This window comes from Siphateles boraxobius, unplaced genomic scaffold, assembly GCF_051911475.1.
Source record: "Siphateles boraxobius isolate OS27281-9 unplaced genomic scaffold, OSU_SipBor_1 35, whole genome shotgun sequence".
Lineage (NCBI taxonomy): Eukaryota > Metazoa > Chordata > Actinopteri > Cypriniformes > Leuciscidae > Siphateles > Siphateles boraxobius.
In genome coordinates, this window is record NW_027508975.1 from 8,081,326 (window position 1) to 8,107,619 (window position 26,294).

Genomic DNA, 26,294 nt, shown 5'->3' on the forward strand with positions numbered 1-26,294 from the left:
ATTGCGGGGAAAACAAACAATCAGTCTTGCTTTCTGTCAAAACTGAATCTTGAAATCTTAAATATTCTATCTTATTTTATTTTTGACAAATTATAATAATATTGCCCCCCTTGCAAAAAGAATGATATAATATATTATATTATAGGCATACTTATATATTTATTAATATTATTTGTCATAAATGTAGACAAATAATAATAATAAATAATAATTAATTATTATAATAGGTTACTATTAATAATAATAATTCTATATTTTTATTAGGCCTACGATTAAATAATTTATTATTATTATTATTATTATTATTATTATTATTATTATAAGATCTTGACCTTGATATTTCCCTGTAATCTCTGCTGTTAATATATATATATATTTTACTGTGATTTTATTATATATTCTTGCAACTAAATATACTGTAGCTTCGGCAGACAAATTATGTAACACTTTATTTTTCAGTTTTCATGTTACATGTTACAGGTGTAATTACAGTAAATGATGTATAATTACATGCAACTAATCCTCAACCAAATCCTAATCCTATAGCCCTACATGTTGTTAATTAATATTCTCAGTACTTAAATATATAGGCTAATTACAACAATTTACTACTGACCTATATGACCAATTGAATAATATTAATTAACTACATGTAGGCTTACTACGGAGATACAGTTAGGTTATTTAGGGTTTGATTTAGTGTTAGTTAGGCCAAGGCCTACTTGTAATTATTCATAATTGAGGTAGCTAGGCTACTGTTATAAGGCTGCTATATAACCTAAGTAGGCCTATAGTAACGTGTACCTTAAAATAAAGGTATGAATATAGATTAAAATATATATATATATATATAGCCTATAGCCTATATCAGGCTATTGAACATATGATGATCTGCAGTAGAAAAAAAATCCATAACACGATGAACACTAAAACGATAGAGTGCTGGTGTTGATCTAAATTAAAAATGTATAGCACAGGATTAAATAGCCTACACTCCCTTAGCAATAGCTACAGTGTACGTAAACGACATTGCATCTTGTTATTAGGGCTTTATTGGAGCAGTAAATCACAGATGACCAGTGCACAGTAGGATACGCGTCGCTAAAAAAAACTCGCACTCCCATAATTCCTCACCCGCATTACGGCATTATGGGTAATTTTAAAATAAAGACTCGGGTGTTTCCTGTACTCACGCTGCAACGAGAAAACTTCGTAAAAAAATCCACATTATTCTATTATACACCACAATTATATAATAAGTTAGCATTAGTAATAAGTTTGGACGCTGGGCTGTTATCAAAAATGGTTGTCTGTAAAAGCAAACGCGAAGACCAAAAAACGAGGTTTTTAATCAAGGCTTCTCTTCTTTACAAAGACATTTGCCCCGAACAGTCGCGCTTTTTCATGTAAGTAGTATGTAAGTTTCTCATGTAAGTTCAGTTTTCATCAAGTGCTGATATTTATACGTGGACTTTGAACATGCTGTACTGTAATGCTCCTCCTCGCCATGCTTTCTACTGTAATATCATGAAGTCACCAGAAGATGTCAGGCCTCATTTTCACTTCACAACGCACTGTTACATTTTAAGACATTTAGAGATATTGGTTTTTATGACCATTACAATACCGGTTATTTTTTTATGACAGATAAGAGATAACTGATAAGCAGAACCGTTTTTTCTGCTTTTTTGAAAATGTATGTTGAAGTGAAGTACAGCAATACAAATATAATATGCATGATCAGTGTTTCAGTGACAGTATCATAATAGCAATTTAAGTAATTAATAATAATAATAATTATTATTATTATTTATGCAATGTTGTTTTGCAATCTCAATGGTAATTGAAATGTATTTATGTATATTTTTTAAACATAAAACGATACAGTTTTCTAACCGGAGAATAAACGGTTGCAGACAGAGTGCAAAAATTGCAGTACCTGTGAGTGTGAACCCCATTATTTCCTGTTGAATAGTTGCATTAATGTCATTGTTGGATAACTCCATATTGAGAATTATAGTTGCTTTCTATGTGATTTCTTCAGTGAATTTTCAGTAAACCTTGTGGTTAGCTCAGATATGCAGGTATAAAATGTTAGTGATCTGTTCAAAAGTACAAGTCCAGTCCCAGTCATCTTATTTTCGTATTTGTGGATATAATAGCAATTGAAATGCACCATCAAGGTAATGAAATAAACACGTGCACTCATATCTCATCAGCTAAACAGTACGTTAGTTATTTTAGAGGTTTTGTTCGGTGTGTTAGGTTAATCCCATGTGCAGCATCATAAACATTTGTTCCTTTAATATTGAAAGTGGATGGAGAATGTCTGATCTCCATATTGATTAACCAACACATATATAAATGGAACCTCAAATTTGTTCATCTGTGTTTTAGCCTAACAATCAAATAAAACTTCATCTTGAACAGTCCTACCGTTTCAGTTATAATAAGTGTAAATAATTTGTGTTTTTTTGCAGAGCAGCTAAACCAACCATATCTTCAGTGTAACACAGAAGCTTGGAAACTAATGGTGAAACCTGAAAAGTCAAATAGGAATGAGGCCAGGAAAGATTTTCTGAATATTCTTGCTTCATTTAAATTTCTCAAGCAATCACCTGGTTTATTGGCTAGTATTGACTGTGCTCTCACAGCAAGAGTGAGTGAAGATATAGCCTAGGGTTGTGTCATGTGGCATGACATCTTAGATTAAATGTGTCCCAAGCCAGGAGGGTTAGCACACTGCATGTTTCGAGGGTTACTCGGCTTGTTGTGCTCGTGGAGTTCAGGGTACATCTGCAGTGACTCACGACTTGCATGTATGTACGTTTCTGGAATCTGTTGTCTGAAAGTATGCGTGCCGTGAGATATGTTCTTATTTATAAACCACTTGAGTTAAGTCCTTTTGAATGTAAGGTTCACTCACAGTATCTTCCACTGTTGTCTTCGTAAGGCACGGACTTTTGCTGCCAGGCTCGTGGATAGGGATAAGCTGTGTCTGCTGGAGTTATCAGTGGACTGTAATGGACGCATTATTCTCTTTCTTGATTTTTATCACAGGTGATTTAGCATCGTGCTGAGACAGTGCATTCATTAAAAAGGTTCTTTATCTTGGTTCTGAGAGCACTTAAAAGAAGCTGCATTATTAATAGGTCAATTATTTTAATGAGATTACCACAGAAAGAAGTGATGTTGTGATATTACATGGCAGTGGCAGTGCTAAGTGGTTTTTACTTTTTTTAATTCAAAAGGCAAATATAAAAATAAAAGAATGATAGTCAAATCAAACAAAACTCTGAAATAATAATAATTATAAAACAAACAAATAAATAAAAGTAGTGGTGTGTGTGTTTGCGCGTTTGTGTTTAGTCAAAAAGTTAAAAAATTAAACTGAAACAAAACATTCTTTTGGAAATAAACAGGCTTACATGCAATTAAATAAAGCACTGGAATAAAACACAAATAAATAAACAAACAAACAATTACATATATATATATATATATATATATATATATATATATATATATATATATATATATATTAGAAAATATCAGAAAAGCTTTAAAATTAAACAAAATTGAAACAAATAAATGAAATAAAATAAAGTCACACAAAACTTTAAAATGAAAGAAACAAACAATTAAATAAAAGGAGTATTTGTTGTTTTGTTCTTACTGTAGAAATGCAATTAAATATTCAAAACTAAACAAGCTTTTATGCAATTAAACAAAGCAATAGACTTAAACAAAAATAAATAAGCAAATAAATATGTCTCAGAAAATTTCAGAAAAGCTTTCAAGTAAACAAATAATTGCCAGGTGGAGGTTTCCAATTATGTACAAGCACAACTTTCAGTCAAAAGTTAAACCCTTAAGAATCCATTTATTTAAACAAAGGGAAACAAAAAAAGATGAAGAAAAAAAAGGACTGGACACAACCGACAGAAAATATTTTCGACACACTTAAATGTGTCCCTGTTTGCAATGTGTTTGGAGGACATTTATCAGACTTCATGGCAGGCAGGAATTATTTCCCTCACACTTCATCACTATCCAGATAACAGCTCTATGTGTTCTCATTGGGAACAAGAGGTATGCCCCGCCCTATGGCATGTTGTGAAACTATTTCTACCTTTCTGCCCTTTCCTGAGTGTTTTAAGAACAGTTGCTTGAGATTAGATTATTAGATTTATATAAACAACATTGGGTCAGAAGAATATATTTTTAATTCATAGTCAGTTTCAGAGATGTCACTTTGCATGTTAGAATCTATAGACCTTAAAGCCCCGCCCCTTTTTCTGTCTTAAGGTAAGGTAAGGTAAGATCTTACTGATTTATGAACCGCTCATTTTCAAGGAAGTTCACTTAAAAATTAAAATTCGGTCATCATTTACTCACCCTCAGATTGTTTCAAACCTGTATGAATTTCTTTCTTCTGCTGAACACAAAAGAAGATATTTTGAAGAATGTCGGTAACCAAACAGTTGTTGGACCCCATTGACTACCATAGTATTTTTTTTCCTACTATGGAATCAATGGGGTCCATCAACTGTCTGGTTACCGACATTCTTCTTTGTGTTTAGCAGAAGAAATAAATTCAAACAGGTTTGAAAAAATTTGAGGGTGAGTAAATTATGTCAGAATTGTTTTTTGAAGTGAACTATTCTTTAAAATCTTCCCGGTCTACTGACATTTGTTATGAAACATAATTCTCATGATTCAAACATAATTCTCATGATAACTTTAGTTAACTCTACAATAAGTAAATCCGCTTCATCACCAGATAATAACTCTTCGACAGCGATGCCATAGAAATATACAGAGCTACAGCAAAAACGAAAGTTCAAACACTAAATTTTAAAGATGGCCGCGCGTTCGTTTCTCTGGCACATAAGCTCTATAAGATATAAATAATTGGATTGGGTGCTAGACCTCTACCAAGCTCATAAATTATTCATAAGCTGCTATATTAAACTCTTTCAAAGTCTGAGATTTAAAGACTAACTCTTTTACTGCTTTTTTTTATTACAGGAGAAGGCATCAGAGCAACGGTAAGTTATGGCTTTGTTATTTATATTAATAGACTTGTATGTCATTGTAAAGAGCTTTTAATAAACTCCCAAAGTCTATATAAGACCTTGTAGGCAACAGAACAGAAAGTTGGTTTTGAAAAGGAACGGTATCCCAAGTTAAACCCAGTAAGTCCAACCACATTTCCTGATGTAAAACATGAATCCATTTCTATGGCCTTCACAGACCTCAAAGGCCCGACAGCAGGGTAGGATGACCACATATTGGAAAAGCTGTTTTCCAAAGTCCAAAATGCCAAACTGTCCTCAGAATAGAGCATAGCATCACCTGTTTTATTTTAACCAGTTGCCATGTTAAAAACCTCATCTCTGTTTCTCCCACCGTTCCAGCCGCTGCCCTGCCGGAGTCTGTGATCTGCCCCTTCTGTTTCCAGTGGCGACAACTGGGAAATCATCACGTGCGTCTGCGGCCCAAGCGGAAGCCCACGGTGAGGATCAGGAAACTTCTGAAGAGGGATTCGAGAGGAAAGAGACTCGGCGCAGAACAGACTGTAGTCCTCCGAAAGTTTAAAAGGGCCTCCAATGCTCTGGTGAGGTCAAGTCCACATGTTTTATGTCCTCTTGAGTTCAGTATATTTGCTGTCACTATTTGTACAGGTGTTTTAAGAACAAGTGCTTGAGATTAGATTATTAGAGTTATATAAAGCAGAAAGAACAAACACAGTGTTGCCATATATGTATGCCACTGTTCAAAAGATTGGGGTCAGTAAGATGTTTTGAGAGAGATTCAAACTTTCATTCAGCAAGGATGCATTCAGTTGATCAAAAGAGACAGTACAGACATTTATAATGTTATATATGATTTATATTTAAAATAAATGCTGTTCTTTTGAACTTTCACGGTTTAAATAATATTTAAATATCACAGAAATAAATTACTTTTTAAAATATATTGAAATTAGTGCTGTCAAATCGGGATTAATCGATTCGAATAAAGTTAGTGTTTAAATAATATATGTGTGTATATATATATATATGTATGTGTATGGTGTATATATATGCATACATATGTTTGTGTGCACACATACACACATATAATATTAACATATATACATACATATATTATATAAATATATATTTAGAACGAATTAATCACGGTCAATCGATTTGACAGCACTAATTCAAATATAAAATAGTTATTTCTAATTGTAATAATTTTACAATATTACTGTAATTTCTATATTTTGATCAAATAAATGGAGCCTTAGTGAGCATAAGAGACTTCTTTTAAAAACATAAAATCTTACAGTCTCCAAACTTTTAAACAGTTAATTATATATAGTAAAAAAAACGTTCAATAGTGGGCAAGAACACATCATTAATATATTAAAATATGCAACAATCATTTCTGGATTATAACCTTAACATTACTTAACAGTAAACATTTTATGTGCAAGCTTCGCATTTTTGGTTTTTATTTTATTATTGGGGCTTTTTTAATTTCATAGGATAGTGGCATAGAGAGAGGGATGTATGGTCGAAAGAGGAGTAACTGAATTGGGACATGACCTACTGTAGGTCAGATTCAAACTGGGCTCTTCTGCATCCTGACCACAGTCCACTCTGGAATAGAAACTCGATAATAGAAAGGTTAAAGGGAATGCCAGTTTCAGACATCACTTTGAATAGTACAAGCTAGAACAGGGAGATATTACAGTGGTAATATCAGTGGAACAGTGGAAGCATAGGCGAAAACATTTCTTTCTTTCTTTTCAGCAGGATGTAGTTGAGTGCTGATGGAAGAGATGAGTTTTCAGCTGTTTCCTGAATATTGTCAGGGATTCTGCGTTCCGGATAGGTTTGGGAAGATCGTTTTGTGATCATTCTGTGTGTCTGTGTATACCTGTATATATCTTTTTGTCTGCTCCTCTTTCGGTAGACACAGATAGGATCGTTGATGTGGCTCTAAAAGCAGTTCCCATTGACTTTGGTATATGGCCTATATGAGTGCACTTCACTGCTGACGCACTCTTGGAAGACTAGGGTACAATTTAACACTTTAAAATGTTTGGAAATTTCGCAAGGAGTATGATTTCTATTTTTAAAGTTATGGTTACAGACTATCACGTTAATTATCATTCATCTGACAGAAAGACATTAATTAGACACTGAAAAGCTCCTTTCATAGGGATTTGTTTAGCCTCAGATGACTTTGATTTGAAACCAAGGAAGATGATTCAGATTTAGAGCGGAAAAGTTCTCAATGTGTGATTGGAGGCGTTTCTTTTTAAAATGTGGTTATTTGTAGAAGTATTTAACCCTTAAAAGGTCAGGGATGTTATGGAGGTGTACGTGCTGGTGTACACGGATGCATATCTCTCTGCTGCAGGAGACTCATGGTTCTGAGGGTGGAGTGGTTGGCGTTAGACTGCTAGATTCTGCACACAATGCTCGCATTTGTTTCTCTGCAGAAGAGGAAGATTCTGGCTTGACGAATAATGAACTTGATAGGGAGACAATGTCAGGAGAGTTCATTTTTATTAATCTCGTATTTTCCCACTGTACAGTAAAGAGGACTTTGAGGGTCAGAGCATTTAAGGAACTTTCAAAGCAATAATCTGTTTAGTGGAGGTCATGGAAGATCATCTTTCTCTGTTTGACTGCCTTGAATAGATGATGTCAGGTTTAATTGAACATTAGTTCTGCATCAATTCTGTTTATCTCAAATTCAATTGCTGTTTATCTCAAAAAAGGATTACACGCCGAAATTCTAGCAATCTTCTTTTTATTAGATGTGCAAAGAATTAAAGTGCTCAGTATATTTTAAAAGTCAACAAACGTTGTAATCACGCAGGACCTTCTTCAGTTCTCTTAATCTTTGGAAACGTTTCATCTTTATATACAATTTCTTACATCTCATTCAATACGCAAGAATTCAACCCATCAATGATAGACCAGTTACTCAATTGACAATTAACAAATCCAAAGATGGAGGTTATGATGATGCAGGCTCTTTTAAGGATCCTTCTTCACCCTCTCTTTGCATTTATATTTGCATTTTACTGCTGCTGTCTGTCTTGTCGGTCGTGTTGTATTATGAATGAGTGTGTGTATGTGTGGGTGTGTGTGGGGGGGGGGGTCTCTTTGCTTTGAACTTTTGAATTAGTCAGAGCCACACAGTCTCCTGCTGTGAAATGCTTGACATGCTGTGGCTTATGAAAGCTCTGCCAAGTCTTTAGAACGTTATTTTAAGTATCCTTTTATATATTTGTTGGCTAGTTGGATTAATGCCCATTTCATCTCCCCAAACACATACTTTAGAAGTTAATTTTTAAATTTTTCTGTGATTCTACTCTTTTGAAATGCTTTATGGATACTGAATATAACCATGGATCTAAGCATTAAAGATGGTGTAGAGTTCATGTGCTCTTGATAGACTGTTTTTAACCGAATCCTGACTGCTCAATCTGAATCTGCTTACACAAATGTATACTGTATGTACTTTTGTGGTGATGAGTGAGTACATACTTTTAAGCAGTAAGACTCATTTTGGCACATATTACACAATGCAATGGTTTTTGATTACAGAAACCCTTGTTGCATACTGTATGGACAACCTATTATGTTTTTTTTTTTTAGGTTTTTTTATATTTTCAGCTTTCTTTAGTGTGTAATGTTGCTGTTTGAGCATGAAAAAGATCTGCAAACTTCCATAGCACAAAGTCACTCCTAAAGGATTTATTCTCTAAATCAGTAAACACTGATTCTGAACGCCCTGAAACACAATGATTGTAGTTTTTCTTCCTCATTTAAATAATTCCCGCTCACGGCATACACAAAAAAGGCGATGAGGCCTGGTGTTGAAACTCACGATTTATGGTAAGGGACGTGACATTTCTGAAACATGCTTGAAGTGGTTGACCAATCACAACACACTAGTCCAGCCAACTAATCAGGGCACATTGTTCAGTTCTGTTCAGTTCAGTTTATTTCTTAAGTTTCAGACTTATCTTCAAAAGTTTTGATCTTCAGACCTTAGGCTTCGTGAGGGATTATTAGGGGTGTAGTAAATTAGACAGATATCTTGGCATTTGATTATGTAAAGATTTATAGACAAGTAATATGATTTTAAACTCAATTCTATAATTACCTGGCAACCGATGTAGATTTTTCAGAAGGGGAATGACATGCGTACATTTTTTACATCCTTTCATAAATCGTGCAGCTGCATTTTGAACCACTTGTAAATGAGAAATTTGAGTCTTTGATATAATAGATGGAGTTGCAATAATCCAGCCTTGTCGGAATAAAAGCATGGATTGCAACTTCCAGAGACTTCTCGGATAGAAACGGCTTAATTTTAGCAAGCAAGCGCAGATGAAAGAAACTAGAGCCAGTCATAGAGCTGAGATTTTTATTAAACTTGAGAGAACTGTCAAACTCCACACCCAATTTCCTCACAGAAGGAGAAACAAAAGGTTGTAGGTATTCAAGTTACTTCCTAGAGAAACAGAGGGGTTTTATCTGCATTAAAAAAAAAGAAGTTTTTAGAAAGCCAACATTTAACCTCATCCAAATAGGCAAATAGGGTACATTGGAAGTGGTGCACCACCTGAGCGTCTTTGCCAGAAGATTATTTTGCATGTTATTTTCAACAGTCCATGATTTGTGATGCACTTATTGGATTTTTGTGTATTATATTTAGAAAAGATATTATGAAGATTTGTATGCAACACCTGCGTTTCTAGTTCCTTTGTTGTTGTCACCTTTGAGTTGGAAATTTTCCATACCTCCAACAGAAAGCTCATACGTTGCATGTGCATCTTTCAACATTTTGGGAAGCATTTTTGCCAGCAACCTTGTCTTTTTCCAGCCTGTGTTTGATGGAGGTTATGCTTGGTGCATGTGACATCCTGTTTTCCTTCAGGGAAAGAATCAGCGATGCAGATTTTCCATGTTTGGTCAAGGGGGATGGGCGTACCACAGATTGATCGCCCTGGAAAGCAGATGGGTCTCCACATATCAATAGCTGAACACACACACATATTACTTGGCCAGGCTTGCATATCAAGGGCAGCTGTGGCATCTAGAATCTCAGCAGGAAGGTCAGAGCCGACAGTCTAGCCCGGCTTGTGGCTGCTGGGTTGAGGGTATTTCAGGAGACTGGACTAATAATAGAACACAAAAAGCCCATCTGCTGGACTGATGTGTGTATGGGGCAAAGTGGCAGTAACAAACAATTCGAGTTTAAAAACTAGCATTTATCCTGATAGTACTGTAAACTTACTTCATTTGAGTCCACTGAAAATGAATATCTATTAATATAAAACTGCAAACACCTAATGTGTAATAATGAATTAATTAAAAACATGACTTTAAAGAGGTGGTAAAACACAATTTTGGAAGGCTTCATTGTGTTTGTGGGGTGCACTGTTACGTGTTCATGCTTCGTTTTTAAAAAAATGCATTATTTTTCATATATTTTACCTTTATTCTACACTGCTCTGTCCCTCCTTGTAAAAACGGTCTGATGATTTCCGGGTTCTATGAAGCCAGTCCCTCAAAAATACGCAATGGGCTCAGATTGGTTAGCTGGCACAGTGTGTTGTGATTCGCTATCCGACTAGTGCATGTTTTCCGGAAACGTCACGCCCCGTACCTTTACTGGTAGTGTGTGCTTTGGTGTATTAGAAACAATGGCGTATAAAACCAATCGGACCCAGAAAATGTTAGTGAAGATGATCGAGCAGAACCTGTTCAAGAACGGCTGTTAAACGACGTTTCAGAAAGGTTTGTTGTTGTCTCATTACTTTTTAGATACGCTGTTATTTAATTGTACTAATTATTATAGTATTACAAAAAATAAGCTTCATGAACAAGAATTTCATATAATCGTTCTAACAAATTATACTACAGTCCTCAAAGGGAATTTTTTTGAGTAAAGACTGCGGATCTATAGTGACCGTTACTGACTGTATGGCACCGTTACTTTTGTATTTTTAGAACGATTGTAGCCAAATATCTGTCGCCAGAACTATTAACCCAAAACGAACACTAAACATTGGCTTTAAGTAGCCAAATCAAACACAGAACCATGTTTAGCATGCCTGTAGATAAACAAGCATGTAGATAAACATAAAAGCTCTAATCAAAGAATAATTTACACTAATTCCAAGTTCGCTGTTGAAATTAAAAAAAAGTTTGTAACGTTAGGTGTTTGTCGGATAACGTTAAGTATGAATGAGCATTTAACACCCTGGTTTGCAGAGCCAAACAGCGTTGTCATTTGTTTACTTACTTGCTACAACGTGCAATTAACAATACGAACTATTACAGGAAAACACATTGACGAAAAATAAATCATACTTACAGGTTGTGGCCCATAAACAACAGCTTCTGTTCTTAAAGTTGGAACTGCTCCATCTTTCAGGACAAGCCGTTGTGCGAATCCTGCAATGAACTCACGAAGATTGTGGAATCTTTCCTCCGTAAAATGTGCAGCACAGAGAGCGAGATTTGGGTAATAATTATGACCCCTAACTCACCCGACCCTAGGAAGGCTGAGCAAAGTGGACCTGCAATCCGGATGAAAATAACAGCGTTTTGACGGAATTACGGCAACAACACTCCAGCCTACTATACCACAACAACTCTTCTCCAAAGCAATATAAAATGGCCTCGCCCTTATTTAGTATTCTCGGAGGGGGGGTTTATGTAAATATTGGGGTTACTGACTTCAGCAACCCTGGAGGAATGTCATGTAGTCCGAAACCGGCTGTTTGCTGTAGTCCTTAGAAATTGATTTCTTTAAAAGCAAATATCTCCCTTTGCTTTGAACTTGAACTACGTTGTAACTTTGCAGATGTTGTTTATGCTCAAACAGCAACATTACACACTAGCTAAAGTTAGAAAAGTGTAATCGTGTTTTACCACCCTTTTAACTAAAATTCTTTGCAGTTCGTATTTAGTGAATAATAGCACACATGTATATGTAAAAGATCTTAGCAAGGAGATTGTCACTGCTTCAGCAACTGCACAGTTACTGCTACAGGCAGCATAACATCAGTATTTCTCTGCTCATCTTTGACTGAAGCACAAGCTCTACTCTCCAGCACAATAGTGACCCACAAAACTGATTAACTGAACTAACAGATCTTTCCTTTACCATCTTGTGCAAAAAGATGCTAAAACACTTCAGTTTAGTATTTACTCTCCTTATCAGTTATTGACTTTGCATTACTTTTTTCTATGAAGTTACTAATATTTCAGTGAAATTAACTTATTTCGTTTAGTAAATCTGACTGTTACATTTTACAGTATATTACTGTTTTTCAGTTAGGCACACACAGAAATCAAAAATCAGCCAATGAATCTCAGCAATGGTGACAGTCAACAAAAAAGATAACATCAAATCTAAACATCAAAAACGCGCTACTTAAAGTCAACAAAAAAACCAACAGCAAAAATAAAAGCAAAAAGTAACATTTAAAGAAAATAACCAGACATGGACGATTTTTTGTACTATGCTGATACCCAACATACATTGCAGCATGAAACTTTTGATTTGTCACCATTGTTCAGATTTATACGACAATTCTTGATCTCTGTCTGTGAGTGTCTGGCTGATCCAGAAGTTCAAAATGTTCTGAGCATAAACTTTTTAAAATTCTTCATATTTTCTAGTTTTCAAAACTCCAATAGATCCCGATCTATAAACTCACAGTGATACCATAATCAATAATACGAAACATCACCCATCTAAATTCATTAGATCAGTGAATCGGGCCACTAGATGATGATTGTGACATTTACAAACAGCCATTGTCATCTGATACTGTTTTCTTTCAGCTTTTTTTGCCATAGCAAATGTATTTTAAAGACACAGCTACTGCAGTCAAAGAAAAACTAATGTTCCAAATAAAAACTAAAGTCAAGGGTCAAGAGCCCTACTGAAGCAAACACTGATCTCCATCATGGTAACATTAAATGAAAATAAAATGACATCTAAACCTCTGTCACCTTTTAATAAGAACTTCTGTAGACGTCTGACAGAAATAGTCAAACTGGTCTAGTAATAAGTGAAGCTGGTAATTCTGTTTGTGGGGTTGTTTAATCCCCATCTGCTAAGATCTTCAAATATTTCATTTATTTTATTTTCAGTTGATTTAATCTTTTTTTCTGTTCTTCTTGTTCCTCTTTCCTTCTGTGATTCTGCTTTTTAACAGCAGGTGTTCATCAGTGTCTGAAATAACTTTGAAAATTAACTGAATTAACTATGAAATTATTCACTTATTCAAGAGTAATATATTAGTGAACTAATGTAGGGAATAGTGAATGAGGGTATAGGGTGTGATTTGGAACACAGCCGCTGAGTGTCGACTTTGAGCGCTGTTAATTTACAGTATATTCCTGTTGGCGACTTTCTCGAAAACAACAAATATCACAAAGAACCACTATTCTAGATCACTAATCAGACAAATAAATTACTTAACATTGATAATGTGACTCTTTGTAAAGATGGTCAGATGTTCTTGCTTCCAATGAAGTACAAGATGCTCTTTGGATCATATCAAAACATGTTTAAGAACATGGTCATCGACTTTTACACAAACTTGAGAGAGATAAACCCAACAGTAAGACTTGATGAAATTCACACACTTTTTTCAAGTCAAATTTTCACTATTAAATGAGCAAGTTGATCTCAAACTTTTGGATCCCACTGTACATGTGGTCATTTTGGCATAATGGAAGGGTTAGAAGTAAAAGAAACCACTGGCAGTATTGTTATTTCACGCATGACCCTTCACCCTGCATTCGATTTATCTATATGGAGTCTTTCCAGCTCTGTTTTGCATTCCCTATTTGTTTCCGTTCTCTTGACAGCTGCTTTGTTCTGATTGCATCAGTTTCACACAAGGGAGCCGTGGGGTTTTTGCCAATATAAACTCGCTTGATTAAGACTTGTGAATTCTTGTGAACTCTGTTACCATTGTTCTTCAAAATGTTTTTTTTAGTGTTCCACACTAAAGGAACGGAAAGTAAGTCATTGACTTGTTTGTGAAAATGACACAAAATGACTGAGGGATTATGGGATATCTTGCCTAATAGACTTATAGTCGATGACTTATGAAAGCTTGTTTCCACCACTGAGTAAAAAATATAAAAAGGTAATTGCGAATCGTTTTTTGCCCCACAATTAGGAATTTTTTTCTCACAATTGTGAGTTTATATCTTACAATTTGGACTTTATAATTCACAATTACAAGTTTATAGCTCACAATTCTGACATTTTTTCCTCAGAATTGTGAGTTTATTATCTTGCAATTCGAATTTATAACTCACAATTGTGAAAAAGTGAGAACTAACAGTTATAAATTTGCAATTGTGAGAAAAAAGGTTTAGGTGAGATCATATCTAACAATTCAGATTTATAACTCACAGTTGCAAGTTTTTATCTCACAATTGTTATACCATGTACCAACAGTTCTGAGAAAAGGCAGAATTGTGAGATTAAAAAGTCGCAATTGCCTATTTTTTTTAATTCTGTGGCAAAAACAAGCTTCCATAATGACTTCCTTTCTTCTATGGAACACTAAAATACATATTTTGAAGAGTGTTGGTAACAAAGAGTTTCATTTGTTTTTGTTTATTTTTACTATCTGAGGTATGAATCAAAAATAGTTCTTTGGTAATTTTAGTTACCTCTGTTGGAAACATGTTTTTTTTTGTCACATACTGTATGTTGTGTTTTAGTTGCTGGTTTGTTGGTGTACCTTTCAGGCTTCTTAACTAGCTTAACCAGCAATAATTCCTTCATCTACAGGCTCCACCAACTACTAAGCTGGCCTCTACAGAAAAATCATTTAATCCTGAACTTTCATTTTAGAAACAAGGGAATAGATACTGGTTATGAATGACATCTCTACTTTGTCTATATCTCTCATCTCCCTCTGAATCCATCCTTTCCTTTAACAGTGTTTCTCCCAAGGATTCATTCCCAGCCTGGCTGTGTCAGATGTTTCTGTTTTGAGCATTGTTTTTATGACCCTGTAAACTGGGCAGATTTTGATCACGGGGAATGATCTATTTTGGGATTGAGCTGTGTGATGGAGATTAAAGGATGTGACTGAGTCTGCTGTCTTCATATGCTCAACTTTGAAAGCAGTGGTTAACTAAAGTAGTATCTGGTGTTTTCTATTTTAGCTGTAATCTTGATATCATATTTTCCTAAAGCTCTTTGCATGGTTAGTGTGGTCAGTGTTTTAGTCTGATGCCAAAACATTGATTTATATATTTATTTAGCCTCGTAAAATGAAAAGATAAAATATACTTTGGTGGCATATTTGAGTTTTAATGCTGATTTTTTTTTTATTTATTAAGTACAAGTGAAATGATTTCTCATACAAACCATATGTACTTAGTCCACAATTGCAGTACTAAATGCACAGAATAATTAAAAGGAGAATTGTTTCCTTTATTGGTAATAATTGTTACTTTTTAAAGACTTGGTTCAAGTTTCTGAGGAATTCCATTAAGGATTGTTCGGATACTACAGAGCATTCTTTCAGTAACCAATCAGAGACAAGAGTCAGTCAGGCAGACTCCTCCCCTTCTGCAGCTGATTGGCCCGTCCTGCTCTTTATATCTCCACACTTGAAGGGTGCTGTAGTAAACATAGCCTGTTCTCACATACATACTTGGATCATCTCAAATCATCTACAATTCAGCTTAGCCACCTGTTACCTCAACAAACAATGGCAGCCTTTGTGTCGGTGAGTTCAATTTCCACACAGAAGAATGCAAGTTTCATCTTTTGTGTAGTTAACATAAATTACATTAATGCAACAATGTTACCATATGTATGGAATTATTAATCAACCACTGAAAGGTTTTTCTTGTGTATGCTACCATTGAAAAGTATGGGGTCTGTATGATTTTTTAATGTTTTGGAAAGTCTCTTATTTACTCTAAAACTGCATTTATTTGACCAAAATTACAGTAAAACTGTAATTTTGTGAAATATTATTAAAATTTTAACCACTGTTTTATATTTTAAAATTTAACTTTTTCCATTGATGGCAAAGTTTCAGTGTCACATGATCCTTCAGAAATCATTCTAATATGCTGATTTGCTGCTCAAGAAACATTTATTATTATCAATGTTGAAAACAGTTGTGCTGCTTAATATTTCTGTGGAAACACAAATTTTGAAAGATTCTTTTATGAATAGAAAGTCCAAAAGAAAGGCATTTATTTGAAACGGAAAACTTTCGTAACATTATAAATGTCTTTATTAAATTTGAGTCAATTGAATGCATCCTTGCTGAATAAAATAAATTGTATGTCAGTATATTAAAGTGTATAAAGTAGAAGATTATGTAAGTGTCGGTAGAAGATTGGAAATGCTAGGGGTTGGTCGGCTTAATTTGGTGCTGTCTCTGGCAGTTTCTGTCTGTGCGGATGTCCTCCGGCCATGTGTGTAGTGTACTTTTGGCCTGTACCTTGCTGTATATAGAGCTCACGTTCATATACAATGTGTGAAATACCTGAGATAAGTGCTCACATGTGTCTGCTAAACCGCACAGACTCTCATGGTGCAAAACTTGTTAGCACAACAGTGTAACCATCTAAAAAAAAACATGTTTATTTTATACATTCGTTTTAGTAACTCATGTTAAAGCAATACATTTTATTGATCTTGTATTTGATTTCGCAATTTTGTTTGGGGTTCCGGTCAGCGTATGAAGATTGGGCAATCGACTTTTGTTTGTCTATCAACTTTATTACTTAATTAAGTGTGCATATCAGTAGTTTTGCATTCCAATTTTAAGATCCACGAGTACATCTGATGATTACAAACAGTGTTTTGTGTATGTAGAGCATTTATATTTTAATCTATCCCTAATATGATAATATTTTATACTCATTTTGTCATCATGGAAAAAAAAATACTTATAATATTATGCAATTTTGAAGTTGGGATATCCACACATTTGCTCAGCTCAATAAATAAATAAATAAATGTTTATTTTTTTAATAATTATTAAAATTATTATTATTATAATTATATTATAATTATTTAATTTGATTTATTTACTATATATATATAGTATGTGTATGTACAGTGTATGAATGTATGTATGTATGTGAATACAGTAGGCTATGTGTATGTGTGTGTTTTTCAAATCATTTTGGCAATTTGGCATGATGACTTGGCCAAAAACATATTTTATCATTTAACCATTATTTAACCAAGATACTTTGTTCTCTTAGATGGCAACGTGTTACACCTGTAATAAGATGTCCAGACAACCTGGAATGAACCGTGAGCTTTTGGCTACTCTGTCACAGAAGCGAAGTACCCCAAGAAGTGCAGGCAAACAAAGAACACCACAGTCTGTCAACAGGGCCACTCCAAAATCAGTAGTGGACAGAACACCAAGTGGCACACCAAGGTAAGCCACACCTTGAACATATATGTTGCGCGTCCCAACTGCATCTCACAGAACTACTGAAACCATTTACTCAATGCTTTCTTCCCACAGGTCAGTGTCTTCAAACACCAGCTCGTCATCAAAGTCTGGCAGTGCAAAGTCGTCACCCTTTGCCCGCCTCAAAAAGATCCTTATGCAGGAAAACAAACAGCAGAGTAAGAAAGGTGGTCTGAAGGACTTCCTCTCATCTCTCTGAAGACCTCGGGATCCTTGAAAATGAAAGACTATGGCCCACTTTGAAAGGAGCTACTGAAGTTCATGATGAGGATGATGATCACTTCTCCTCATGTGTTACAATGCCACCTAGTGGAAGAGTCATTATAGCCTGGTTTATATTGAAGGACTGGGTTAAATTGAACTAAACGTCCTTCTATTAAGAATCTGTTTCTGGATCCTTCTGGACAAGTGGCATAAACATTTATTTTTGTAGGACAGTGTAAGTTGGTGTAACTTGTGCTACAGAACAATGCTGTGACTTTTTGTAGTTTGTTTTTTTAAATTTGCTATTATTTTCATGATACCACATATTGTTATTTTTTCAACAAAAAAGATAACTGTTATATGTTGTGCGTTTAATGTTAATTTTGTACACTGAATTCACACATTTGAATCCACTGTTTGGATTACTGATATTAAAAGAAGGATTTCCTTTACACTTGGCTTAATTTGAATTAATTTTTATGCTAAAAAAAATTTGTGCTGTGTTGTTTACATTTGGTGGCATAGTTGCCTTCAGACTATATAGAAAAGACCAAAAATTTGTCATACTGGCTTCTTTTTTCTGTCTTGATACATTTAAATTGTCTCGTTTGATCTTTGACAGAATTTTTTTTTCAATAAAAAGTAAAATAGCAAAAGTTTGTGTTTATTTATTCCTCTTAAAAGAGATTAAAAGACCCATAATGTTTTTTTTCTAGGCCCCAAACTGTATTATGATAATAATTTTGAACTTGTATATTAAAAACAAAACACACAATTTGTGTAAAAATACTGTTCTTGTAGAACACTGGAATCACAAAATGAATCGTGGTTAATATATTTCAACCCTGCCAGTTTCTGTTAATAAATAAAGTTCAAAAACATTTACTGTAACAGTGTGAGTGCATAGAGGACTTTGGGCTTATTTTTTTCCAAATAATTCAAACTAAAAATAAGGTTCTTAAATTATATAATTACTTTTTAGAAGTTTTATCTTTGACGCATTGTAGTTTGTTTTAAATCCCAATGCACGTTTTAGGTGTCTTTTATTTTGAAAAAGCACTTTTACCCGGAAGGGGTTCAACTGAGACGCTCATATGTGCCTTTAGTTTACAATCATCCTTACACTGAAGTATTAACTTTTTGAACATAAGATGTGATTATAGATATACCAGAAATTATCTCCAACGAATGTACAATGTCAGATCGCAAACGAAGCCGACAGCAGCGCGAGGACAGACATGAACGAAAGAAACACAAGGAGTCAAAACAAGATGATGACAAATTCAAGAACCAAACCAGAAAACTGATTCAAGAGGTCCAGAAACTCAAGCATGTGGAGACTTTGTGAGTACAGGCATAACAGCCGTTATCCGTACATTGTATTGGTAATTATTTTGTATAAGTTTTATTATCTGAACTGCTGTAGCATTCTGTTCCACTTTTGTCTTGCATATGTTATTAATTTCTTTTTTATTTTTCCTTTCAGCTATGAAAATCCTCCTCCTGGGTTCATCAAGGTTTGGTCATGGCTTGAAGTGTTACCAATGCTACGAATTTATCATGAGCTAGTTGGGTTTCACTTAATTTTAAGGTGCCATTGTTATAGTGTATACATTGTATACAATTAGGTATTCAGTAACATGAATTAACAATAAGTACTTACTATAGAGTTAGGGTTTGGAATTGTGTCTGTTTTAGGGTTACTTGCATACAATTTTGCATAATATACTGTTATTAGTACAGTAAGCAAGCACCTGTAATATATGTAACAAGGACACTGTAAAATAAAGTATTACCTCTAGTTGTCATCAATATGTCATCGGAGATCATGTAAAGGATTAGAAATAAGTATTTGAGTGAGCGCTTTGCAATACACACAGAACTGCTTTTGCAGGAAGATGATTATAAACCAGAGGACTGTATTCCTGATGACCCTGGTAATGAGGACGCCAGGAGCTTCTTGGCTCACGCTCCCACCAAAGGATTGTGGATGCCTCTGGGAAAAGAGGTGAAGGTCATGCAGTGTAAGCAAACTTTCAGATATAATTACTTTGCTCTTAAAATAAAGAATTTTTTGTGATCTAAATTGAACTTCTGAATTGAAACGAGTAGGTGTTTCTTTTATGGAAGCTTCTTTCTGGCACGTAATAAAAAGTAATTGTGGCCTTTTTTTTTCTTGCAATTCCAAGTTAATAGCTTACAATTACTTTTTTTTTTATCAGAATTGTGAAACATAGATTCAGATTTGGTAGAAAATCGAGTTATGAGATAAAATGTGATATTTTTGAGGGAAAAAAGGTCAGAATTGTATGACAAAGTCCCAATTAAAAATTAATTGAGACTTTTTATCTCACAATTCTGACGTTTTTCTTGAAATCACGAGTTGTGAACTCAGAATTGTGAGAAATAAAGTACGAATTGCAAGATATAATTCGTAATTGTGAAAAAACAATATCTGAATTGTGAGACATAAGCTCTGAATTCTGAGGAAAAAAAGTCAGAATTACGAGAAAAAAAGTCATGTTATGTTTACCACAGGCTTTATTTTACTCTTAAAAATTACTCTTTAAAAATAAAAAACGTTATAAAACCCCATAGGAAAATCTCAAGAGTACCAGTGGCCAATTAATCTTCCTGGATTTTGGCGTCATCCCTGCAGCACTCTATTGCGAGATAGTCAGAATTGTGTTTATATCTCCCAATTTCGAGCTTATAACTCACAATTCATACTTTTCCGCCTGTCAGAATTGTGAGATAAAAAGCCTTTATGATTGTTTTATTATGTGGCGGAAACAAGCTTCCATTGTCTTTTGACTGGTCGTGTATATAGAAAAGTTTTTGTGCAGTATATAATTATTACATAATATGAGTTTGTGCTGTTTATTATAGTTCTATTTTTAATAGAAAATTGACGCCTGTAACTTTTAGCGACAAATGATGTTTTAGATTTTACTGTGCGGATGAAGGTCATTGAGAAAACAAACTCTGTGTGTAGGCTGGAGATGTAAGAAGTACGGCCACAGAACAGGAGACAAAGAATGTCCGTTCTTCATCAAAGGGAACCAGAAACTGGAGCAGTTCAGAGTAGTAAGTGACACACATGGCCTACTTTTTACACTTCTGCAGTTTAAGCCATTTTTTTTAAAAACCATGTACAGTAACCTTGATTTAAAGCCTGATTAAAAACGTTGGCCTTACATAAACAGGGTTTGAACATTTGTAAGAACATTTTTAGAGATTGAGCCATGAACTAGCAGATTTCTGATTATGCAAAGTATTGATATATAACCAAATTTCTTTTTTTTCTTTTTTTATCTCTCATGCCATTTGGTTTTGATATCTTTTTTTATTGAATACACATTAATGTTATACATGCACTTTCATTCAAATGCAAATATTAAACATTACAATTATACATACAAAAATAAAACAGAAAAAAAAAAGAACAAGAAAAAAGAGAAAAACACAAATAAATAAAAAATTAAGGTGCCAAGGATATAATTATATACAAATCTGAATAAAAGTACAACTGGCAGTATAAACATATCAAATAAATACTTTCATATTCAATGAGTCTGTTTTCAGTCAACAAAACCAAGAATTAGAGTTTTTTATTAGTAAACTTGCATTTATGAATATGTAATTTGGTCAGTTGCACAGATTATGCCATCATATGATTATGAGGTTTGGTCAATTGCATTGTTCTCTTATGTCATGGTTTAGGTTTTCCATCCTTTCTCTGTCCATTAGAACTAAAACATTGTTTTTTGAGTGTGTCTGTGCCTTTAAAACACGTATTACTGCACTTATGCACGTGCTGTGGTTTTACTATTTTTTTTATCCAATATAGTTTTTACTCCCACTACCTTCAATAACAGCCACTTTCCAACGCTCTGAAAGGTACACTCAGTATTATTTTCCTTATAGATAAATGAATAGTACTTTAAATAAATAAATAATAAATAAATAGGCCTAATAAAAGCTGATTTATTTACATGGAGCGGGTCGCCTCATGGGGTCCAACATGTTGAAGTCACATGGCCAGCCTAATACGAATGATCTCTGTATCCCCCTTATTATTGTCAGATGCTTTCGCGCACACACAACCTAAACTTTGATTTTTGTTTGATGTTGCATCCACACCACTAGGTGTAAGTATAAGTCCACAATGACTGCCATATTGACTGCACAACATAAAAAAATAGCTATAACTGAAGCTGATTTAATAAATGAACTGATTTTTTTTTCTATGGTGAACCTGAACTGTTGAATGTTCATACTGTATGAACATACTGTATGAATGTTCATAACATTTCTGTGATTCTTTCACAGGCACATGAGGATCCAATGTACGATATCATTCGAGAAAACAAACGCAATGAAAAAGAGACAAGGTACGTCAAGTTTGATAAATATTGAGACTGTGACGTCAAACTCAAATAAAATTGTGTCAGTCCATGTTGAATTTAAATAACTTTCAAAAGCTGTAAGAATAGACAAAATTTACAATACAATGTTCAAAAGTTTAGAATCGGTACAATTTGAAAAAATTTTTATAACATAATAAATGTCTGTTTTAATCTATTTAATGCTTCTTACTAATAAGAAAATCTTACTAACCCCAAACTTTTGAACGGTAGTGTGTGTCTATGAGATGAGGAGCTTTTAATAATGTTCAGCCTCTGATGGATCTGCTTTTTAATAAGTTATTTGGTGTGTTGAGGTCTCTCAGAGGCCAGTGCTGATGAATTGTGTCAGTTTAACAAAAGAACCCTGTTGCAGACGATTACGTAACTCTTTACTCCACTGTGATTATCTTCTGTTATGTGGTGACAAGAGCTCCTGCTACATGGGAGTAATTAGAAACCGTTATGTGGGATGTAAACCCATTGTGGGCCGTTTTGACAGATTATTTTGTTCGTACATTGCTGAGCTCCACATTTATGCCACAGAACTGTTACTAAACATTCCAATGGGACTGGCAATTTGAATTTTTCAGCAGGATGTTGGAAAACAAGGAGTAGCTTGTTAAAAAAAAGTTGAAAGTCAGAAATCAGCCGCTTTAACATTGATGCAGTCTTCACAGCATGTAGTGAATGAAAGCAAAGCTAAAACGGGGTTGTGCGGTTCTGTTAGAGAATGTGAACCCTCTGAACAGCAGTGATCTGATGAATTGTTAATAGTTTCAGGTCAGTGTGCCACAGGCTGTCAGAAGGTGCTTGTGTTTTCTGCTTCCTCTTATGTTGCCCAAATCAATAGCAATTGCATTTAGTTAAAGATAGAGTTCTTTCGCCATCAAAAGGAATTGCAAATATATAAATAAGTGTAAAATTAATGTTTTCTATAAATTTTTGTAGGTTCTTAAATATTATAAATATAACACTAAATGTTATTTATATTTATAATTTTGAATATAATATTAAATATAAATATTATGTGTGTGTAATATGTATATCAATATTTATTGAATATTATAAAATATATAAGAAAACTATATATTTATAATACTATGTTATATATTTATAATGTTTCATATATTTACACATACTATATATATATATGCACATGCACATGTTTATATGTATATAAATATATATAAAATATTACTTATGTTTTTACATATTTATATTTTTATATTTATATATACAGACACACTCACATATATTTATATGTGTGTGTGTGTGTGTGTGTGTGTGTGTGTGTGTGTGTGTGTGTGTGTGTGTGTGTGTGTGTGTGTGTGTGTGTATAAATATATATTAATTAATACAATTATAAATGTTATAAATATTATTTGTGTACATATAAGACTATATACACACATTTATAATAATATTTAATTTACATTTATCAATACTCAAACGTGAAATAAATATTATTATTAGTGTGTTGTAAATATTATATATAAATATATCATATATATAGATATGGATAATAATAAATATTATTATTATTATTATTATTATTATTATTATTATAAATATTATTATTTGTAAACTAAATTTAATTTAATATTTTTAATCTGTTATAGGACTATTTAAAGGAGAAAGAATAAATAGTTCCATTATCTGTTGTTTGAATATCTTTTTTTGTCTGTGTATTACAAAATTGTGCATAGAAAATAATTGTGTCCTTTTTTCTCCTCACTGTAGGATCCAGCAGTTGAAACAGCTGCTTCAAGACACCACCTCCGACTCTGACTCCACCTCAACTTCCTCTGCCTCCTCTGATCACAACCGGAAGAAGAAGAAGAAGAAAAAGGAGAAGAGGAAGAAAGAAAAGAAGAAACACAAGAAGAAAAAGAAGAAGCACACGGCCAAGGCTAGCGATGACTCAGACTCAGACTGAATCGTCATTAGAAGCTCTGCAATAGTGTGTCAGCCCTATCAAGTATACACAGGAGGCTTCCCATCAGTTCCCCAGGCCATCTTCACATCTGCTTAATAATTCATGGATGCATTAATCCCCTCTGTCGCATGGAATGCTTAGGATATGTGCATCTTTATCAGATTTCCTATAGCTGTTCCTTATCAGACTGTTTGTTCCTTGGGCTTATTGGACGGAAGTCTGAGGTGAACAGAGTTTCTGAATGTATGTTAATTTACATTTTGAGAATGCGTCATTGTGAAAATAATTGACGAGGGCTTATGATACATGCCATCTGCTGTCTTGAACAGTGACGTCCATAAATGTCATGCAAATAAATCAATGACTATACAGCATTTACGGCTTTTTTTTAATGTGAATCTGATATGTCCTAAAGAGATTTTGAGGATTTATAGGATCTTGCAACTCAAATTACAAGTGTGAATTCAGATCCTCTGCTTCCATCAAAGTGTTTGGGGCTTCTGCATCTGGCTGTGGTACGTAAGCGGCGCAGCCAATTAGCACCTCTTAAATGGGTGACAATGGTTTGCACATCATTCACCTCACCAGAGAGGCTTATTGAGAGGGGAAAATATGCTTTTCCTTTGATCTCGGCGCTGAAATCCAGAGTCCTGTGGTTGTCGTTGGAATACATGTGCCATTTTGTATCAAGATAAATAGTGCATCATATTTTATCAGAGGAGCCTTTCATAATGCTGATTCAATTTTGAGACTATTTAAACATGCTCACTCAAAAAGTAAATTTTGCCTCTTGTTAAATTTAATTAATTAAAATAAGCAAAAGTAACACGATTGTTTAATATTTTGTCACAACTTAATTTAATTGTGTTCAATCAACCTAATATATTTAAAACTGAAGTTTACTTAATTCATTTGTGTGAAAACAACATGAATTATTTTTGTTGACAACTAACTTGACAGTGGATCTCTGTAGCTCACAACATGCTTTGCAAGGGACTGCATTAGGAGGGTAAACTTAGGGATTAAAATGTTATTTTATGTTTTTCAGTAAATGGAAAGTTGTTGTTAGTTGATTTTAGTATTTAATGTTCAGTTATGTAAGAAACTTAGAGGACTTTCTGTAATGTTTTTGAATTTTGTGGTTACCATTATGCAGAAGAGTGACGAATGTGTTTAGGGTGTGGGAACTAAGTATTCACTCTATATGCATTAAACCTCACTTGCAGACCTGCATAAGTACTATCTAATATTATTATGTGAAAATTTGTTCTAATTAAATTGAATGCTAGTGGATACTATCATTGGAAGTAACTATAGAGTCAAACTAGCTAAAAATATAATGTTGGTGATTTTAGGCATGACAAAATTTAAATCTGGGTAACTTGATAAAAACTTTATCTAGTAGGAATGACACAATTATTTTAGTAGTCTTGACCAAATTAATTTAAGTTCATACAGCAAGATTACAACAAATCATTTCAAACGAATTCGATTTTGTTGGATAAATATAATTCAATTTAGTGGAAAAGCTTTCCTTAATTTAATTAAGTTGGTTCAACAGATTCTTTTTTTTGAGTGCTTTTAAAAAAGACAAGAAAACAAAATAATGAATTATTCTTAAATATTCATATTAATAACATATAAATCATCAAATCAACTTCAAAATAACAGTCTATGACTGACTATCAGGGCTTTATTTAATTTTCAAGTTGTTTACGCAACTTGCGCTCATGAATGAGTTTGTACTGGTAAGGAAAGCTTGATTCTCATGTTTCCTTTTTAGTTCCTCTCTTTTCATTGTATCTCCCTTTTGTTCTGATCTGGCCAGGGCCATTAGAAACGTGTGTGTATGTGACGGGTTCCCTTTTTATCAAGCCGTGAATGTCACAAATGAGTTCCCCACTGTTTAAATATATTATATATTATATATTATTTAATATATTAAATATATTATACATATTATACATATTATACATTTTTAAATAAAAATACATGGTTTACTCTAGACAAGTGTTATTTAAAGTTAAATTGTGTCAGAAATTCCAGCACAACAATTTAGCCTACAAACACACATATAATGCATATATATATATATATATATATATATATATATATATATATATATGTATATATATATAGTTAGAGGTGGACAAAGTACACAACTTCCTTATTCAAGAGTCTTTAAAGAGTTTTTATTATTTTTTACACAAAAAATTTAGAAGTT

The 26,294-nt window shown here is 33.7% G+C and overlaps 2 protein-coding genes across 2 annotated transcripts; both read left to right on the top strand.

Annotated features, from left to right (window-relative positions):
• Nucleotides 1-1,146: 1,146 nt before the first annotated feature.
• On the top strand, nucleotides 1,147-18,381 carry rmp24 (ribonuclease MRP subunit p24). Its single transcript, XM_077196203.1, has 5 exons — nucleotides 1,147-1,406; nucleotides 5,032-5,051; nucleotides 5,421-5,620; nucleotides 17,304-17,485; nucleotides 17,576-18,381. The coding sequence occupies exons 1-5, from the start codon at nucleotides 1,150-1,152 to the stop codon at nucleotides 17,718-17,720; spliced, it is 804 nt and encodes a 267-aa protein (XP_077052318.1). The 5' UTR covers nucleotides 1,147-1,149; the 3' UTR covers nucleotides 17,721-18,381.
• Nucleotides 18,382-18,770: 389 nt separating this feature from the next.
• Nucleotides 18,771-24,444, top strand: rp9 (RP9 pre-mRNA splicing factor). The gene is made up of 6 exons (XM_077196204.1): nucleotides 18,771-19,069; nucleotides 19,212-19,242; nucleotides 19,620-19,749; nucleotides 20,721-20,812; nucleotides 22,058-22,119; nucleotides 23,875-24,444. The coding sequence occupies exons 1-6, from the start codon at nucleotides 18,921-18,923 to the stop codon at nucleotides 24,068-24,070; spliced, it is 660 nt and encodes a 219-aa protein (XP_077052319.1). The 5' UTR covers nucleotides 18,771-18,920; the 3' UTR covers nucleotides 24,071-24,444.
• Nucleotides 24,445-26,294: the final 1,850 nt, after the last annotated feature.

Excerpts from the sequence above, each read along its gene's own strand:
- rp9 (XM_077196204.1), top strand. The coding sequence starts at position 18,921 with ATGTCAGATCGCAAACGAAGCCGACAGCAGCGCGAGGACAGACATGAA. Across the intron at positions 19,070-19,211 it reads CTCAAGCATGTGGAGACTTT|CTATGAAAATCCTCCTCCTG; the intron begins GTGAGTACAGGC and ends TTTTCCTTTCAG. Across the intron at positions 22,120-23,874 it reads CGCAATGAAAAAGAGACAAG|GATCCAGCAGTTGAAACAGC; the intron begins GTACGTCAAGTT and ends TCCTCACTGTAG.
- rmp24 (XM_077196203.1), top strand. The coding sequence starts at position 1,150 with ATGGGTAATTTTAAAATAAAGACTCGGGTGTTTCCTGTACTCACGCTG. Across the intron at positions 1,407-5,031 it reads GAACAGTCGCGCTTTTTCAT|GAGAAGGCATCAGAGCAACG; the intron begins GTAAGTAGTATG and ends TTTTTATTACAG. Across the intron at positions 5,052-5,420 it reads GAGAAGGCATCAGAGCAACG|CCGCTGCCCTGCCGGAGTCT; the intron begins GTAAGTTATGGC and ends CCACCGTTCCAG.